The following is a 20127-nucleotide window of genomic DNA, read 5'->3' on the forward strand; positions in this document are numbered from 1 at the left end:
GAGTGTTTGGTTTGGGAGAGGCGGGGTTGAGATTTGAGTGTGTGTGAATAAATAATTATAAATTTGGGTCTCTTCTGCCCTCCTTCACCTCCATAAAACCAAGAGGGAAAGGAGCTCTGCTCCCTCCAGCAGGGCATTAGACCCTCTCAGTTTAAAATCAAATGGGCTGTCCTCTGAAAGAGGAGCCTCGGGAATGGGTGTTCCCTGGCTAAAACTGCTGAATGCTGCTTCTGGCTTGTGAAGGGTGCAGTTTTATCCCTTCTTGTAGCTGGAGCTGCCCTTACTCTGGCCTGAGACTGGCAGGTTCCTCCTGGGTGTCCCTCTATGTGCCAGTGGCCAGCTGCCACCTCATAGTGCCCCAGGCTGGCACATCCTGACTGATGGGATGGAAACCACTTTGTTCCTTCTTACTGGTAAAATTGACTGGTAAAGTGTACAATTCCAGTCAGTGTAGGAGCTGGAGTGAGGCTGATCTGAGCTCTTTATTGTGCTGGAGACACGAGGCTGTGCCACTGCATGTGCTTCTCTGATAATTTCAAATCCACTCCTGCCCTGTCTCAAGTAAAGCAGAGCAAATGTGGATTTCTCAGATCACCAGATGCCTTCCAAAACACCCTCTGGAAAATCTGGAAGGTGCCTCTGATGTCCCTGGGTGCTGCCTCCCTCATGGATCACCTCCATGGCAAAGCTGGAGGAGCCAAACCCTGCCTTGTGACCGCCCTGTGCGTCCAGTACCTCCTCTACCCCTGGGCCGTGGTGTAGGGCAGGGCTTTGGTGCCCAGAGGTTCAAGCCTGGGGGGTTCTGCCTCCAATTAGCAGGTCTGAGCTCAGCTGCAGCACCCATCGAAGCTATGAGTGCTGGGGCAGAGGCAGATCCAGGAGCGCAGGGCAGAAGCCTCGGGTGAATGAGCATCAAGAAATCTTGTCAGATGCCCAAGATGGGGAAATCCCCTCTCCCATCCCCAAAAATAACTGGCCACATGTTTTGGGGATAAAGGACCAGACTTGAGGGAAGAGGAAGAAAAAGCAACCCTCACAGGTTTGTGATTGTCTCTTAAAAAGATTTATTCTCCCTCCTTGCCTAAATGTACAAAGGCAAGAAGAGTACAGTTTGTATATATATATATTTATATATATATATATAAAAAAAAAACAAGGAACTCGGTAATAATGTACACTTTACAGAAGGGCAGAGTCAGGAAGACTGAAATGAAACCCAACACAGCAACGCCAATGGAAACGAGCTATAAACACCAACAGTCTGACACCAGGGCTGGGGGTGGCCCCGTGGGCAACAGCTGGCCCAGAGAACCCAGGAAATGTTGAAATGTCAAACCTCAAACCTATTCTGCATAAACTGTTGTTTCATTTAACACCTAAAGGGAGACTCAACTGGGACCCAGCTGGGAAGGTGGAGAGCAGCCCCCCGACCCCATCCAACTGCCAGCAAAGCCTGTGCCACCCCCAGGCATTTCCTCTGCGCTGCTGGAGCCACTGTGGGCCCTGGCCATGCTGGGAGCCCAGCTGTGCCAGGCTGGCCAAGGCTGGAGGTAGGAGTAACCAGTGGGATACTCCTCCACGGGTGGGATGTGGGGCTCTCCAAAGCACCCCGACCCCACCAGTCCCCAGTCCCGTGGCTGCATTTGACTCTGTGACGGGTGTGGGGTGGGTCCATCAACCCACCCTGTCCCTGCAGAGTGTGCCGGGCCATGCGGCCCCGTCTCCTTCCAAACAGAACATAGAGTGGAAGAAAAATGAGTCAAACAACAAGAGCAGGCTGAGGCCACCGTGCTGCTGGCACCTGAACCGGGGCCAAGAGCAGCCAGTGCCTCCTTTCCAACTGGGTACAGTGGGATGGGGAAGAAACGGGGAAAGAAAACAAAACCCAAAACAACAGCTTTCAAACAATTGCTTTTTACAGTATGTACAGAGCCCAGCAGGCAGAGCATCCCCGTACAGCGGCCCTCGAGGCCGGGTGGAACACGGACACGCACAACTGAGACTGATGGCCCCCATGTCCCCGGCCAGGCAGTGGGAGAGGTGGGGGGAGAGCAGGGAGGGCCTGGCCGCTGCAGGGCCGAGGTAGAGTGTCGGCCTGGAGAGAGCCGCTCTGGGGCTGGGGGCAGAGGACCAGAACGCCCCTGTCCTCTGAGTTGGGGAACAGCCAGAAGTGGGGACCATCTTCCTCCAGGACCTGGAGCCCCCAGCACTGGGCCAAGGCTGGAGCGGGGACCAGCATGGCCCCACGTGCCTCTTGAAGAACCTAAGTGTGCTTGTTTCTTGCTGCGCCCTGCCTGCAGCCTGGGGAAGCTGCCCTAAAAGCAAAAGGTGGATGAAAAGGGGAGACACAGCCCACACAGCAGGATGTGCTGTCCCACGGTTTGGGGGGCACTTGCCATGGTAGTGGGGCAGAGGAAAGGCCGGGATTTGCACAGTTGCAGCTCAGAAACCAAAGCAAAAGCCATGGGCAGGAGCTTCAGGCAGGTCTGGACTGTGCACGGCCTGGGGGGCCCTGGCAGCCTGTGGGGTGACAGACGCAGCCCCCAGCTCTGTGTACCCTGCTGCCCCCAGCCCCATGGAGCCTCAGCCTCCAATGGCAGAGGCTGCTTTGCTGAGGCTAAGAGCTTCCCCAGCCCCACTCTGGGGGCCACATTGGCCGCATGCTGGTGGCTCCTGCCCATAGGCACAGACTTGTGGGTGCTGTGGGGTGCAGGACCAGATGAGAGACGGGGAGAGCCCCACAGCTGCCTCCAGCCAGGCTGCCACCCACCTGCTTGGCCCACACCAGCCCCTTGACACCACCTAGGCTCTGTGAGCCAGTCCTTCCTTCCTTTCCTGAAACTGTGGCCACACGGCAGGCTCGGCCCCCTCTTCCAAGCCCACCCCCCCCCCCCCCCCCCGCCCCCAGTCCTGTCGTGAAGCAGCAGCTCACAGAGACACGGCAGGGTCCCAAATTCATCGAGAAACCTCAGTGCTTCTGTTTCCTCTTCATAGCAGGTGGGTCACCTCCACCCTGAGTGCTGGTGCTCAGTAGAATAAATATATCTGCAGGTACCAGCTCACCCACTCACCAAAGAGGGGTGGGGTGGGGAGTCAGTGTGTGTCCGACCAGGGGAGAAGACAGAGTCTGCCTCGGATCATGGCAGGAACATCAAGCAGTACAATTAACACCATTCAACTGATGTCTAAAGGAGTCTCCAGCGCTTCTCCATGTGAGCCAGTCACATGTCTTGTACAGCCCAGGCATCCCGGTGTGTCACATCCTGCCACGACCCAAGGGCAAGTCAGCTCCCGTGAGCCCCAACGCCATGGGCAAACCCTAAACCCTAAACCCTCGAGGGCATCCCATGAGCGCCCAGCCCGGCCGCCCACGTGGAGGTGCGGCAGGAGCAGAGCCTTACCGTTCTCACCTCCGGGGCGGTGGGTATAGGGAGGGAGCAGAGCCTTGCTGGCTGGCAACGATGGCTGTGGAGGAGAGACCTGGAGAGGAGAGAAGAGGTATCAGGAGCTGGAAGACAGGGCCGGGCACCTCGGGGACAGTGTGAGGGTCCCATGGCCCAAGGGCGGGTGCAGCTCCCTCCCAGCCCAGCCCCACTCTCACCTGTTGCATAGGGCAGGTTGTACTGCGCTGGCAGCAGCGAGTACCCGAGGTGGTGGTGGTGGTGATGTGTCGAGAGCAGGCGCTGGGAGGGCGACGTGCGGGGCCGGTCGCTGCTCCTCTCCCCCGCACCCGCTCCCCCGACGCTGCTGCAGCTCCCGCCGCCCCCCACCACCCCACAGCCACTGCGGTCCCGCTCCTGAGACGTCTTCTCACTTATCTGGAGAGGAGAAAGCAGACACATACTGAAGGACATGACCAGTGACCTCAGGGCACGTATCAGGATACTCCCTCTGCCTTTGCCCAAAAGGTTCCCATGATGCCGATGAGAAGTAGGGTGGGATGGCCAAAAGCCATGTGGAGCACACAGGGCCTGTTTCAGGACAATTCTTTCCTCACAGTGTCCAAGCTCTGTCTCCCAGTTCAGCCCAGGAGGGGCCACGGGATGGAGACAGCCCCCACATCCCACCTGCCAGCTCCAGGGCTGAGGACAAGTGTCACCTGGTTGCTGCAGGGCCTGGAGAAGCCCCAGCACTGGGGCATAGGTTTGGCTGGTCCATTCCAAAGGATTTGTAATGTTGGAATCCATGGCTGCAGGTCTCCCACAGCAGCAGAAACAGCAAAACCACACAGCAAGCAGAGCTGCTCCCACCTCATTATAGGATCCAGGGACTATCCCACAGAGCTGGGCGAAGCCAGCGCCCTGCTGACCCTCACCGTAGGTGATTTGCTCTTGTAGTGGCTGGCATGCTGCTGCAGGATGTCCAGGGCCTTGGACTCTGAACTGGATTTACAGCTCACGCTGGGGCTGGCTCGGGACTTGTCACTGTCATCGCTGCCGGACGCCTTGCTCCCATACGGAGAGAAGGAATAGCTGGAGGGTAGGTATGATCCTGGGGGAAGAATAGCAGTCAGGGCACTGGGAGTATTCGGGCAGCACAGTGGGAGCATGTGGCTCTGCCTGTGTGTGAGGATGTCCCACAGCCATCCCCCACCCTGAGAGCAGAGACAGATGGGAACAGACACCCCTTGAAGCCCCCGGCTCCCTACCTGGGTAATTCTGCATCATGACGGTGGGCATGGCACGGTAGCTGGGGTGGTTGGGGTCATACGACTGGCTGTAGGAGTAGCCGTGCATGTACGGGATGTAGGACTGATGCTGCGTGAGGGGTGAGGACACGGGGACGTGGACACCGGGCCTGGGGTCCTTCCCCACCATGCGAGCCTCCTCGGTGGGGGTCAGTTTGCACTCGGAGCTGGTGCTCTCCTTCCCGTCCTCCTTGGACGAGGCTTCTTTGCTTCGATTTCTTTCTTCCTTCAACTTTCGGTCCCTCTCCTCTTTCCATCTCTCATCCTCTGTCTTGATGTCTGCATACTTTGCTGGGTACACATAGGTCCACATCCGGGGCTCAGCTTCCTGCAAGAACAGCCGGCCGTCAGAACAGCTGCCTCCCCGGGTCCTGCTTGTCCCAAAACCAGCCTGCGTTTGAAGGAAACTGGCAAACCCCACTCCCCTTCACTGGGCTCTCTGTGGCCCATCTGTGGCCTCTGCTTTCCGCAAGAACAGCCAACCACCAGAGCAGCTGTCTCCCCACAGCCTCACCCTTCCCAAATCCAGGCTGGGTTTGGAGGAGACCAGCAAATCCCACTCCCCTTCCCTAGGCTCTCCCTAGCTCGTCCATGGCCTCAAAGCCCCACCCTTTTTCTGGCCCCAAGGGAATTTCATGGAGTCCCACCACAAGCAGAGGACAACATGTGTTCTCTGAGGTGATGGTCCCAGCAAAGCCTGGTGAGTGGCTTCCTCTAGAAGCAAACCCAAGGCTGGGATGGCAGACAGAACAGGGCATTACCTGTCTGTACCAGAGAACAGGGTCCACCTCTGCTTGCCGGCCACACTCGGAGCCAGCCTTCGTCTCAGCCGTCTCCTTCCCTAGATGACCAGCCTCACTCAGCTTCACCTTGAGCCCCTCAGCAACCTGGCTGCTAGACAGTTTGGACGAGTCCTCCAGTTTGGGGATGATGACGGATTTGGCCATATCAGGACCTCCCTGCTCCTTGGGCTTGCTCAGGCCCGACTTGACAAGGTCCGTGAGGCTCGGGGCTTTGGTCAGTGTTGGGGGCATGGGTGGCTTCTGCTTCCATTCCTCTTTGAGTGCCACCTCCCTCTCTTTCAAGCCCAGCTCCGCCTTCTTCTCCAGCCCTCGTTGCTGCTGCTGCTCCAGGCTCTGCCGCTGCTTCTGCTGTTCCTCGTACTGCTGACGGTAGGCAGGGTTGGTGCTCAGCAGGTGAGTATGGTAGCCCTGCTCGCTGTAGCCGTAGGGTGGCACGTAAGCGTACTGGTTGTAGTAGAGGGACTGCATGTACATGTTGGGGCGCTGCTGGATGACCGAGGGCTGCTGGCTGGAGCCACTGCCGAGCTCTGCCTTCTTCTCTTCGCAGCCTTCACTCTTCACCTTAACCTCTGGATTCTCCTGCTCCTCGTCCTTCTTCAGCTTCAAGGTCTGTGTCTCAGCTGCAGACTGCCCGCCAGGGTTCAGGGGTCCTGGGCTAGCCTGGGGGTAGCCAGGGGAATAGTAGGTTTCAAAGCCTTGGTAGAAGGGAGACTCTTTGCTCTGCGGTTGTGGTGGGAAAAGAGCTTTTTTGGCGCCTTCCTTGACCAGCTGCTCCGGATCCTTTGCCTTCACGCTCTCCAGCTTGCCCTCCCCATCCTCCCCAGCATCAGAGATGTCCGAGTAGGCAGGGCTGTTGGTCTTCACTGAGCTGGCCTCTGCTCCATTCTGGGTGACAACGTGCAGTGGGGTCAGGGGCTGGGCTGGATTGGTGTTCTCCAGCCGGCTGGCCCCGCCAATGGAAGGACTGGGTGCATTGTCAGTGAAGCTGTAGATTTTATCTGCCTCGGCCTTGATGCTGGCGAGTCGGCTCTGGTGGGGGTCAGATGAACCATTCAGCAGCCCCTCACCTTTCATGCCCAGCTCGCTGGATTCCCCCCGGAAAGGGCTCTTACCTTCCTCCGCTCTGCAGGCTTTGCCAGGAGTCAAAGGGTTTTCCACCTCTTTGGGCTCTTTCTTCTTTTTGTCTTTCTTCTTCTTCTCCTTGGAAGGGGTGAGGGCAGGGTTGACAGTGAAGGGTTCTCCCATCACTGTTGGCTTGGGCTGGATGGGTTTGAGCTGAGGGCTGTTGGGCATGGTCTGGACCACAGTTGTGGCAAGGCCAGTGGAGGAGCCAGGGCTGGCTGTGGTGAGCGTGGCAGTCTGGAAGGTGTAAATGGGCTGCGGGGGGACAGCTGGTGCAATGGGTCTGGCAGACTTCAAGCTTTTGGAAGGAATCTTCTCCTGTTTAGCACCAGAGGCCTTCTTTGACTTGTCCTTATCCATGCATCGCTTCTCCAGAGAGTCAAAGTCATCATTACTCGTCTCATCGGCCACCAAGGGACCATCCTCAGATCCATCATTGGACAGAGCACCCAGGTCTGTGTCCCCTTCCCCACCCACCTTCTTCTTGCAAGGGACCTTGGCGCTGAACTTGCTGGATGGGGAGGGGCTGTGTGGCTCCATCAAACGCACCTTGGGGGTGGCCGAGCGAGCGGGTGAGAGAGAGCCCTTCTGTGTCGCAGCAGCACCATTGCAGCTCCCGACATCTGCATGCAGGGAGGGCTCCTCGCCATATTCACTGTCCACATCTGCCTCTAGCTTGCTGTCGTCATCCGTGTGTGCGTGGGCCTGGTGGTACTTCAGTCCATTGATATGCTTGTACTTCTTGTTACAGTTGGGGTGGGGACAGTCGATGAGGATGGGAGAAGGGCAGTTGCGCTCCAGAATAGCTGGCTCCACCTTGACTGTGGCAGGTGGCACTGTGGCCGAGCCCATTGAGTTTGTGCGGATGCGCTTGCTGCCCTTGGAGTCCTCCGAGCTGGAGTTCAGATCCATGTCGGAGAGAGGTTTGCTCTTCCGCTTGGTGACAGAGGAGGGACTGGCCTTCACATCCTCGGTGGTACCACCAGGCGGGGTGCGGTGGTCCGAGGAGTTCTGGCTGCCCCGGCGCCCCTTGCTGTTGGCTCCTGCCCGGGTCTTGCTGCTGTTGCTGGTCCCCTTGCTGTCCGAGGCAGTGGCCGTCTCGTTGACTGGTGTGTTGCTGTTGGGGCGCATGCGCTTGCCCCTTCCCCGACCGTTGCGCATCTCCAGGTCACTGGTGGGAGAGTCACAGAACCTGCAAGGAGGAGGACACAGAGGTTTTAACAGAGAGATGGCTGTGCGGGGCTGTGCTGTCCCCAAGGCACAGTAGGGACCCCCTTACTCCCCTCACTACCAATCCATAGACTTCTCCCCCTACTGACCGATGAAGAGAAACCAGAGAGGTCCCCTGGGATGTGCTAAACCACCTCCAGGCCCCAGGACAAGGGAGATGTTACTGTAGGGGCAAAGTGTCATGGGAGCAGTTGGGTTGGGCAAGGAGGAGATGCCACTCCTGTGGCAGCCCCGAGGCAGAGTGTCTGGTGCTGTGCGGGCCATACAGGGCTAGATCTGCCCTTGGTGCTAAGAGCCCAACAGAGCCCCCCACCCACTTACCGGGGAGGTGCCCAGTCATGCTGCGTGCAGTCCAGCAGCGTCCCCACGTACGTCTTGTTTCTCCAGGTGACATTGACCACCAGCATCCCTGCAAGGTGAGGGAAAAGGATCAGACAGGGCCAGGTGTGATTCCACGGTGCCAGGAAACTGCCCCTTGAGACAGGCAGGGTGAAGATCTTAGCTCTAGGGTTGAAGGAGGGCGGACAAGGAGTCATGAGCTCATAGAAGAGGTGAGACATTGGGCTCAGGGCTGGAGGGGCAGCAAGGTGGGAGTTGGAGACTCCCAGCTCATCCCTTTCATTGGCATGTCTCACCTAACCCCTCTTCCTGTTCCCTACTTTCATGGGATGTTAAAACACAGTGAGCCCCAAAGGGCTGTGGGATTTCAGGGGAGACCTGAAGATCCACACTGGCTCCATGTGTGCTCACATAGGGTAGAGAATGTGATCTCCAGAGAGAAAGAACTGGGAAGCCACTGGGGAAAATGCAAAAAGCCCCTAGCAAGGCTGTGGATCCCAAAGTGGAGCTACAGACCCCCCAGCAAGGCTACAAACCAGCATGGCCATGAACCTCATGACCCTCTGGGAAAAGCTGCTACTGCCACTAGATGGCAAGCTGAGCCCAGCATTCCTGCTGAGGTGACTGTGCCTGGCAGGAAAACCCAATCCTGGCAGAATAACCACTGTTACCCTAGGCCATTTTGCTTCAGCACCTCCAGGGGCATTCCTCTGCCCTGTATTTCCATCTGGAGAGCCATCCGTGGGGCCACATCCTCCCATCACGGAGGAAAGTCACTGGCCATTCAGAAAATATTAGAGTTTCAGCTTTTCCACACTAATTCAGAAGAAGAACTGCCTGGCTCACACCCACACTGAGGCCAAGGACCCTCAGCACCTCTTCTGGGAGGCAGAGAGGTCTTCCACAGCATCCCTCAGCATTGTAAGGTCTCCTCCTTGCCACGGATCACTCTGATTTCCACACAACTGGAGCAGAGTCTGTTGTGCCAGGCACATTTATCCAAGCAAGGTGAAAGTCCGTAACGCATTTGCAAGGGTTGATGAGTGCAGCAAGATCTATGGCTCTGGGAGATGAATGGAGCCGAGGGAGCCTGGAGCAGCTGTGCCTGAAGTATGTTTATAAATCTCAGCCCACATCCCCCGTTGTGCTATGCCAGCAGCCAGATGCAGGCTTCAGCATGGATAATACATGGAGCCAAGGTCCAACACGTGTGGCTCCTTCAGAAAGAGAAATGAAATGCAGACCTTCTCTTTGTCTCTTTCCTCCTGGAAAATGTTGCCAAAAGATCATGGGAAGACATGGTGCCAGCACACGGCCAAGAGCCACAACCAGCTCATCCTAGTGAGCAAGAGAAGCTGGGTTCTGCCTTCAGAGGAAGGTGCTGGAGACTTGCCTTAACAAAGACATGACCAGGATGTGATGATGGAGACAACCTGAGGGAGAAACCAGCTGCTGGGAACTCACAGCCCCACACACGGAAAGCTCAATGGGAAGGAAAGCTCAATGGGAACAGTGGGATGCTAGTTCCAGACATCCCAAAGAGGGTACATGAAATGTGGTCTTCTGTTCTTCCTAATGCAGCAGTTTCTGGCAGGCAGGAGCCTGTCCCCCTTTCCTTAAAACCCAAAGAAGCTCCTGGCTACATCCTACACTCCAACCCAGCCCCACCATTTCCAGGACACCTCTGGGGAGCTGCTGTGGGATCCTCCCAGGAGCTGCCAAAGGACCAGAGAAACAAACAGCACTAACCCAGGCCCCATCCCACCCGGTCCCTCTGCTCTCCCCACCAGTTCAATCCCTCTGAAGGCAGAGAAGACCATGTGAGTCACTGGAAGTTAATTGTATGGCAAACCACTGGAGTGTCTTGTGCATCCTGGGGCCAATGTGTGATACTAGAAAGGAGGTGCTGGCATTTTTCCTCCTGACCACCACAGTCACAAGAGAGAGGTGAAAAAGGAAGGGGCAGAACGAGCTGCCACTGTCTCTCCTTCCCTATTGGAACACCAGACCTCCAACACACACCAGCCTATATTTAACCTGCTGCAACCAATCATTCCAAATCCCCTCCTAATCCTCCAACAATAACCCAGGACAATTTAAACCCCAGGATAGATCCTAAGCAGCTTTATTCACCCACTGTGTCCCCCTCCCACAGCAGGATGATGAGCAGGCACAGGCATGACAAGGGCAGCAGTGAGGAAGCAGTGCTTTCGCATCTCCAAGAATGCAGATGCTCCTGAACAGAAGGAAGCCTGCTTGGGTAACTCCCATCCCACCTGCTTTCATGGGAAGGTGACATCTTTGAAGCTCTTAAGGAATTGATACCACCCAAATCTGGGTGCAAACCACTCAGCATCCTGCTCACTAAGTGCTCACATCAGAGTTGCATCCTGGCTGGAAAAATTAAGCGTTGGTGATGGTGCAAAGTTGCCATTCAGGAAGGCAGTGTATGAGAAAATCCTAGGATTATGTGGGATGGAGGACAAGGCTGCTGTGGGCACCAGGAGCCATTGTAATGGGGCACATTTCCCCCCACCCTTTCCAAAAATGAATCCCTCAAGCCCAACCAAGAACAGCTCCATGAATTTCCCCTCCACATGCATCACTTCCAGGATGCCCTGGCTTTGGGATGCCCCTTCTTCCATTAATTTCTTCCCCAGCTGCATCATCTTCGAAATTATCTTTGTCATTTCTCCTCCAGCTGCATCACTTTCAGGATGCTCCAGCTTTTCCATAAGCCCTGCCCATGTGCTGAGATCCCACCTGACCTGTAGTGCCCAGGCTTTGGGACACAACACCCAAAGCTATTCATGGCCATCACACTCCTGCCAGGAGACAGGGGACACCACGGGGCTGTCCAGCACAATTGTCACCTCACCCAGTGAGGAGAGATCATTCACCAATTACCATCACGGGCAAAAGAGACTCACCCTGGGGAAACTAATTTAATTTATTGCAGATCAAATCAGAGTAGGGTAATGAGAAATAAAACCAAACCTTAAAACACTTTCTCCTGGCTTCTTCCCAGGGTCAACTTTACTCCTGATTTCTACTTCTCTGCCCCCAAACAGCACAGGGGTATGGGGAACGGGGGCTGCTTTTTCTCCACTTCCTAAATACATTATCCTAGAGGCACTGCCCTCATCGCTGATAGGCTCGGCCTTAGCTGACCTTCTCCAACATGGGGGAACTTTCTTGTGTCTTCTCACAGAGAAGTCCCCTCTATCGAACTTTGACAGGCAACATGAACACAGTTTCCCCAGAAGGCCCAGAGGGAGACAAGATCATCCCATCATACCATGCAAGGATGGATGCTCAGATGGCACATGACTGTCCCTGGCCATCCAACTGCTTTCCAGGGACAGCAGCAACAGAAAGATCACTGCCCTGGACTCCAGGAGAGATGACTTCGGCCTCTTCTGTTTGACAGAGTGCCATGGGATAGAGCGCTGAAGGGAAGTGGGACCCAAGGAAGCTGGTTGATGTCCAAGGTTCATCCCTGAATTCAGGAGCAATGTATCCCAACAAAGAGAAGTCAGGTGGAAATGCCAGGAGACCTGATGGATTAACAGGGAGCTCTTGGAGAAACTCAAACACAGGAAGGAAGCCTGCAGTCAAGATAGCCCACAGCTGAGGGGCTCAATCACTTATTTGTCTTGATCTTCACCAGCAAGTGCTCCAGCCACACCACCTGAGATGGAGGAGACAAAGACAGGGACTGGGAGAAGGAAAAACCATCTGTGAGAGAACTTCAAGGTGCATAAGTCCATGAGACCTGATGAGATACATTCATGGTTCCCATGGGAACTGGCAAAGGAAGAGTCTAAACCACTATCCATTGTATTCGAGAGGTCTTTGCTCTCACCCTCCCATCTTCTCCATTCTATCCCCACCTATGTCATTTCCCTTGTGATCCAAGCAAGGACGCATCCACACTGGCATGTGCCAACCCTGGGCAGGCTTGTACTCCATCAACCCTCACAAAAAGTTTGCAAAAGGACAATTCAACTGTCCGGAGTACAGAAATCTGAGCCATGCGTAACCTGCCACTAACGTCCCAGGAAGGAGCTGGAGGAAGGGATGTAGAGTGTGCTGACATTTTCCAGGTGCTGTCACATCATGATCCTCATATCTCAGAGGGTTTGTGTTTGTTTTGCTACAATCAGCACTGGTGTGGCACCATGGGGAGGTGAGGTGACATGGTCCAAGCCAGGTGACACCAACTTCAGGGAGAGGGATGGAGAAGACCTGGCAGCTCCTGAGGCAGCAAAGAGAGCAATGCTTCCCGGTGTGATCAGATCAGTTAATAGTTCCTGAGGATCAGAATTACACAACAGCACCAGGGGAGCTCCTGAGACAGCTGCTCCCCACTGAAAACATCCTGATAAAACACATCCCTGCTCATCAAAGGGACGGTATCACCAGCACGGCCACAGGAGAGCATGAATAACAATGTTCACTACCAGCTAGACCACACCTTGGGCCAACGCCAACCTGGAATAGTGGAGGAGAAGGTGGACCAAAAGCCCAGAGCCAGATGGTTGGTGGTGGGAGCCCTTTGGGATGCCTTTAGCGGGGCTTATGGACTCATGGCAGATTTTCTAGGGGGAGATGAAGACAAAGTTGGTTCAGGGCACGAAGGACATCATCAGGTTCATTGGCGCTTCACGCTCCCATCTCAGATGGACTTGTCCTTCTTGTCCAACTTATCCTTCCAAGCACTGCCAGGTTTTGGTTTCAGAAGCTTTTCTCCATGATTTTGCAGCCCCACATGGAGAGAAGAAGGCTGCCTTCAAGGAGACCTTAGAGTCCTTTTCAGTGCCTAAAGGGGATCTAAAAGAAGGCTGAAGAAGGACTTTTTTCAAGTCCAAGAAGTGACAGGCCAAAGAGTAATGGCTTTAGCTGAAAGAGGGGAGATTTAGACTGGGTATTAGGGAAAAAAGTCCTTCCTGACAGGGTAGTGAGGCCCTGGCACAAGTCTCCCAGAGAAGCTCTGTCTGCCCCATCCCTAAAAGTGTTCAAGGCTAGGTTGGATGGGACTTTGAGCAACCTGGGCTGGTGGAAGGTGTCCGGGCCCATGGCAGGGGGTGGAATGAACTGGGCTTTAAGGTCCCTTTCAAATAAACCATTTCAAATAAACCATCAGTTCTGTGATTCTAAACTTGATGCAAGCCAATAGCTACTCCACTGCTCTGGGGTCTTTCCAAGCAGTCCAATGAGGCTGCTACATCCCAAGGAGCAAGGGGAGACATATCTCCCTCTGGAGCTATTGAGCAGAGTATTCAGATGCTGGAGCACCTCGTCTGGCTTTGCAGACATGTCCGTAGTACAGCTTTCTCCTCTGTATCCTTTGGGCAAGCAGAGATGCTTGCTGCATCCCTGAATATTTCACAAGCTCTAGCTTTCAAAAGCCAGATCCAGCATTGCCCCTGACTCCATCTTTGACAATGGGAAGGTAGAGGAGAGATGCTAGGCAAAAAACAGGGAGGGCTCCCCTCTGCCTTTTCACTCAAGGGCGAGAAGATGCTGTGTGACCAGAGCCAAGACACACAGCAGACCCGAAGAGATCAAAGGCAGTATCAGGGCTCGCCTCTGTGCAGGACTGGATGTGAAATCCTTGCTCCCAACAGTGGCAACCATCAGCAGCCGGCAGAAGAAAATCTCTGTGCGTTCACTGACCACAGACTAAAAAATATCTGGGCTGTGGGAAATCACAGGACACCTCCATGGCATGCTCCAAAATGGTGGCCGCGGAAGTGAGGGTTAAGCAGACGGACAGGCAGACAGGCATGGAGCTCATGCTGGGGTGAGGAGCAGGAGAAAAGAACAGCAACCGCTCCCATGGCAAAGCCTCTCAACCAGGAATTGGCAGGGAAGGATGTTCTTGTGCTCCCTGCCTCAGGGATGCTCAGTTCATCCATCCTGGCACGGCCACTGTGACCCTCTCCTGATTTCTACCCAAAACCACCATACAAGGCCCAAGCTCTCATCAGCTTTGCTGCTGCCTGTGGGGCTCTCCAGCAGCTCTGGGATTTTCAGATAACTCTGCAGTTCCAGGGCTTTTGGGTTGAGTGAAGTCACACCAGGACAGCAGGCTGATGGAGTTGGGGAGATGAGGGAGCCCCACAAATGGAGGGTGCCAATGTTTCTCTGTGCTGCTGTGTGTCCCAAAACCCAGCCCAGCTGTGTCTCAGTTTCCCCAGCTGAAGGTGTTATATCCTACAGAGTGACCAGGCTCTTGGAGACACTGATCACACAGTGCTGGGGAGGTGGTAGATCAGTGCAGATCTTTCACAGGTTTCTTTGGAGCAGATCCACCCTGCAGATCCCCTGGCCCTGGCATGTGCAGAGCAGGGCTCCTGAACTCTCCTGCTTTGTGTTTCTTCTCACAGATTTTACGTGGCATCCTTCTGCCTTGGAACAGCAGAAAAAACATATAGCTCCCAGCTGCCTCAGTCAGGGTCAATTTTTTTCCCATATGGGATGGACAGTAATGCAGAGGAGTGTGGAGGTCCTCATCCCAAGCTAGATATCCCAGTCTTCCCCAGCATGGTCTATCCACTGCTCTCTTCCCAAAACAGCTCAGGTGCTATTTCTCAAGATGCTTTTTCCAAGGGGAACAATTTCAGTGCTCACACTGGCAGCCACTGCAGCATGTGGTCCTGTGTCAATCATAGTTTCAAAACCGATTTCCCAGTAGGAAGAGAGAAAAGGCAAACTGGACCCAACCCCACCTTCCCAAAGCATGGGACAAGAGAACCTCACTGGAAGCAGCTCATGGGAATAGAGATTTCAGCTCAGCTTCCATCGCAGGTAATAGTCTCAGTGAGAAGTGGCTGGGATGAAGGCCAACAGCTTCATTCTCCGCACAGAACAGCAATGGAAGAGTGGGAGCAGATTTCGAAGAGGAGCACATGGAAACCTGGCTGAGATGACTCATCAACAGGCTCCACCACCACAGCTTTCTCACCTTTGTGCTTCTGGACTGTTTTTGCTTCGAGACACAAACACAAGGAGCTCACCACGTGCTTCCCCAAGGCAGAAACCTCCAGCATCTCACTGAGGCTAGAGGGAAGGCCAAGTTCCAGCGCTTGCCATGGGCCACTGAGCCACCTATTCATTCCCTGTGTTCCTTGGCAGAGCCCCAAGAGCAGCAAAAAGCCATCAAAGGACCTGGGAAAGCAAACCAAGCTGCGCATGGATGAGATGAGCTCCAGTGGAAAAAAAAAGACTGGCTTAGTTTGGCAAGAGAGCCGAGAAGCTGATCTCCCACTGAGTCAATTTTGAGAGCTCCGTTGAGGTTTTTTAATCCAGCAGGAGATTTCTGCTGCCTCCCAGGGTTTGAGTGTTTTTGTGACAGACCTGCGGGTTGCCAAGCAAAAATGAAGTCAACTCTGTCAAATTCCCGTGCCGGCTGGCACAGCCTTTCCTCTGGCATCTCCAGAACAAGTCAGCTCTTGTCGAAGAGCAGAGAAATGGCAGCTTAGATTTTCGCCTGCTTTCTGGGCAAAGGGATAACGCAACACATGGCACTGACACAAGTATTGGCCCATTACTCCCTTTGCTGGATGGATTATGGACTGCTCTCACACGGCTCCTCTGTCCTGACCACCCAACTGGTGGCAGGAAAGCCCAGAACATGCCAAAGAACAACACAGCAGGGACATGGGAAGAAAGGGACTGCTGTAACTCCCCCGTGACGCTGTCAGAGAGCAAGCAGCTCTGTGACACTCACCGTCCTCCGTCTCCTGCCAGACAATGCCCTCCAGGTTCACGCTGGTCCCAGGCTCGCAGGGGCCCAGGCACTCGGGCTCGGTGGCCAGGGCCACATCGCAGGTGTTCACCCCCACCGAGCGGGTGCGTACCATGATCTGCTCACACGGCGACGAGATGTCGTTGTTGACAACGGGGACAAGGAGGTGCAAGGGCAACACTGCAGGCGTAGAGACCGGAGATTCCATCTGTGGGGAAAAAGAGATACATGGCCACCATCAGGAATACTGTTGGGAACACAGAAGGGAGAGCAAGTATCAACATATTTACATTCCTGGAGAACCTCAAGCTCAGGACTGTTACCTTCAGTTCATGTCCCACAACCCATCAGAGGACAAGGATCTCAGAGGGCTCTCCTGCCCTGGCATGCCCATACCCATGTAACCCTGTGGAGCTCTGTAGTCACAGAGATCACACCCAGAAGTCCTTGTGCAGGAGTTATCTGTGCTCCTGCTTGAAAGAGCTGTTGGCTAGTTCCTTACAGACGGCTTCTGTAATCATCCCTGGTGAGGATGCCTCTTGGCTATGGCTCAGATATTAATGCAGTCAATGACTTTGGGCCCGATGGCTCACTAGAAGAGCTTCTGCTCAACCAGCGGGACAGGACAAACGAGTAGCAGACTCCCTCCGGCACCTATGAAAACCAACATCCTTCTCCTTCCAGAACTACCCTGTGACCACCTGCAGACACAAGGACTTGGATCATATCCTTCTTCTTTATGCAAGTATCTTCTTCAGAGCCTGATCCAGCCATTGTGCTCTCTTTGCACACAGAAACCAGATCCCACAGCCAGAGCTGGGCTTGGAAAGCCAACAAGCCAACATGCCAAGTGGAAGCCTGGCCAAGCCACCCTGCTGCTGAGAAGCCAAGGTCCTTGGCCGCTCTGCCACGCAAGCAGATTACAACACTGTCAGGAGGAGGATAGCTGATGGGCTGATTCTGTGGCTGGCCAAGGCAAGGGCAGGGTGGAGACCTTCCCATCCTTTGGGGTTCATCAGCCAAGCCAGCCACCCCTGTACCTTGGCTTGCAAGGACCTGCAGCAGCTCTGGGGCGAGTGGCTCCTCCTCAGCTTAACCTCCTTTCTTTACTATTTGTGATCTTTAGACACTGGGCTACCTCAGAAGAGAAGCAGACTGAGGAAACTTATCACATCAGCAGGAAATGCTGCCCTAGGTTTCAGTTTCAAGCAGGCGAAGATTCCTCTAGAGCACCCAGTTTACCCTCAGACCCCCTAAAACTCTGCTGAGAGAAAACAATAGACATGGAGAGCCCAAGTTTGTGGTTACCAAGTGTGGACACGGGTCCATGATCCCTTCCAGCCTTGCTGCTGACTCCCATCCTGGTCCTGACCAGCTGCCAAATTCGCCTGCTCCCTCTCTAGCTCACACATCTCTATCCTTCAAGAAAGGGAAACAACTCCAGCAGAACCTTGCACGTCCAAACTAGCCTGTCCCACCCAATAGGGTGCCCACAACCACAACAAGTGCCTAGAGCATCCCACCTCCCCACTAACTCCTGACCCACAGACTCTCTTCACATCCCTGGTGACACAAACCTCTAGGCAGAGGAGCAGAGAGAGAGAAGGATAGCACATCCTGGCTCTCTGATACGGCAAGTGGATTTGCTCTTCCAGCAGAACACAAAGCACTTCCTGATTGTAGCCCTTCTCCTCATCCTGCATCCATCCTCTCTTTAGACAGCTCATGAGAGCAACATGCAGCCCACTCAGCACTAAAGATGGCACGGAGATCTTGAACAACAGTGGTTGAACCCCACAGTTCCCTCCCCAGCAGCCTCCTCCACAACCATCTCCAATCTCCCACAAATAGAACCAGCTTTTCCCCAGAAACCCATCTCCAGATCACCCACCTCCAAGGCTGCCCTATGGCCAGTGGCCCAGCCGCATCCCATGGGATTCAAGAAGGGTGGTTTTGGCATAAAACCACCAGAAGGCTGCCAGAGGAGCTTCCAGAAGACTCCCACAGGAAAATCAGCCCCCAAAACACAGCAACCTCATCAGCAGATTCAGGGCAAGATGCTCCAAGGAAGCATGAGGCTCCTTTGAAGGGGCTCGTCAATGCCACATTCTGCAAACCACAAGTCAGTCTCCAGCAAAGGAAGAGCCAGGGAGGAACCAGGCAGGGCTACCTGGCTGGGGTGGGCAGCAGGAACAGCCCAGGGAGCGGCAGGGATCACTTGCCCCCATTGCCTGGGGAGCAGTGGCTGTGTGTGCACATGGGGGACCTGCTGAGACCGTTCAGCTTCCTTCCACCCTGCAACAGAAACCACAGCGCAGCACAGGAGCGTTTAATTACAGTTCCAGCTCTGCTAATTATCGCCCGGTCACATTCGTAATCTGCATTATGCCATGGTGCATAATAAGCAGCTCACTGAGATCTCTAATAAGCAAGGCAGCTTGATGGGATTTCATATCTCACCCTGCTCTGTAACAAACAGCTTCTTTCAACAGCTGTGGGGAGACAAGGCAGCTCTCCTGCTCCCTTGCCTGAAGCTCCAGAGCAAAATAAAAAGGTTCAGGATGGTTCTTCAAGGGTGAGGGCAGGAGCAGAGGTTCCCCACTGGGACAATACCAAAAAAAGCTGAAAGATATGCTGGAGGAAAAGACATATGGATTAATTCACCTCCCTCTCTACGTGTATCTTACCTCCTGTTGCCATGTTCTTTTCACCGTCCTGCTTTCTGGGCAAGGTCAGGAGATGCAGGATAGCTGGGAGAGCCCTACATACCATGGGGCAGCTCCTCTGGCTGCTCTTCCCCTTGGAGGGAGAGAGGGAGCCCAGGACGATGCTGGCCTGGGGGTGGTGGGCAGCACTCACACCCCACAGCAGCGAGTTTCACATCACCTCCAGGGCTGTACTAACTGAGCTCCCTGGTCCAAAAACAAGTCTTGTACCTTCTGGCCACCCCCTCATACCACTTCTGGGCCCTAAATCCCCCTTGCAGAAATAAAATTTATTTCTCTTTCCATTCTGGGTAGGCTCTAAGATTAAATACTGGCTACACTCACTGCTGGAAGAACCTGGTGTGTCTGCAACCACTCCTGTGGGAGTTGCATGGGGTGAAGCTTCTGCGTGCTAGTGCTGGCCATCCGTGTCTGCCTGCCACTGCCTCCCATAATGAAAGCCCTTTGTGTTTCTGGTGGAGGCTTTCCCATCATGAGGAACGTGCTTTCACCACTGCTGAGGACAGAAGTGGAACAGAGCCAAGCCTGGGCGGCAGCAACCAGCACAAGCTCTGCTCAATAGGGGAAACACAAATCCACTGAGAGTCCGGGGTGATGCCAATGGCACCATGGGATACCAGGCTCTGGGGGATAATTAAAACCTACTCCTCGTTATAGCCCCCCGGGAAGGCGGGACAGGGTCCCACATGAAGGGAAGCACGGCACTGGGTGCTGGCACGGGGAGATACAAACAGAGCAGCTCCTGCCATCTTAGCAGCACTGGCTCCTTAGCATCAGCTGCCCTCAAGGGGACATCACAGCAGCAATTACTAATGAGAGAGATGGAAGATGGCATACCAGAAATAAAAACACCCCACTGGTTTTAATTTGACTCCCTGGTCCATCCAGACCACCCATTCATATTTATGAGAATTTTGGTTTGTCCACAATAACCAAAGTCAGGCAAGAAAAATGCATTTTGGAGAGATAAAAGCCAAAAGCAACACCAAAACCCGAGAAGAGCAACCAGCAGATATCTGTAGTGCATCTCCAAGGGCAGAGAGGGTCTGAAGCTGTAGAGCATCCCCAGATCTGAACCCCATCTGTCAGTCAGGACTCAGGGTGAGACCATCAAAGCATCTGAGACAGTTCTAGGCTCCCCACATGCATCATTTTTCTCACCTACAAGGTCCTTCCACTCCTAAAGACAGAGAGACAAGAAAAGCCAAGAGGGAGCCTTTTTACTAGTCACAAACTCATGACTGTGTGTGTCAGGAGACAGAATATGGACCAAAGGTCCATCACAGGAGCACACCTCGAGGTTTGCAGTCAACATGTCCCATGTCACTGACCAGCTCAGCTCAACCTTTGGGAGCTTTGATGTTCTCACTCCTGTCCTGGTCTGTCACTACATGCCCCACAGCTTTGCTTTTTCAGAGTAGGAACTGGGACCTTTAGCTTCCAGCTCCTTGGAGAGAGATCCCCAGG

General features: G+C 54.4%; 1 protein-coding gene across 3 annotated transcripts in view; it reads right to left on the reverse strand.

Annotated features, from left to right (window-relative positions):
* Positions 1–2896: 2896 nt before the first annotated feature.
* Positions 2897–20127, reverse strand: part of ZNF609 (zinc finger protein 609) — a 66298-nt gene continuing 49067 nt past the window's right edge. For 2 of the 3 annotated variants that reach the window (XM_088172290.1, XM_088172289.1), the window contains exons 3-10: positions 15917–16142; positions 8164–8251; positions 5449–7804; positions 4649–5015; positions 4316–4491; positions 3602–3818; positions 3411–3480; positions 2897–3263 (exon numbers count right to left, since the gene is read on the reverse strand). In XM_088172290.1, coding sequence (XP_088028416.1) covers positions 3257–3263; positions 3411–3480; positions 3602–3818; positions 4316–4491; positions 4649–5015; positions 5449–7804; positions 8164–8251; positions 15917–16142 — 3507 coding nt within the window. In that variant the 3' untranslated portion in view covers positions 2897–3256. Of the gene's footprint in view, positions 3264–3401; positions 3481–3601; positions 3819–4315; positions 4492–4648; positions 5016–5448; positions 7805–8163; positions 8252–15916; positions 16143–20127 lie in introns of all 3 variants that reach the window. The other variant, XM_014889987.2, reaches the window with a different exon arrangement.

Source organism: Sturnus vulgaris, chromosome 13 (assembly GCF_052056855.1).
Source record: "Sturnus vulgaris isolate bStuVul1 chromosome 13, bStuVul1.hap1, whole genome shotgun sequence".
Classification (NCBI taxonomy): Eukaryota; Metazoa; Chordata; class Aves; order Passeriformes; family Sturnidae; genus Sturnus; species Sturnus vulgaris.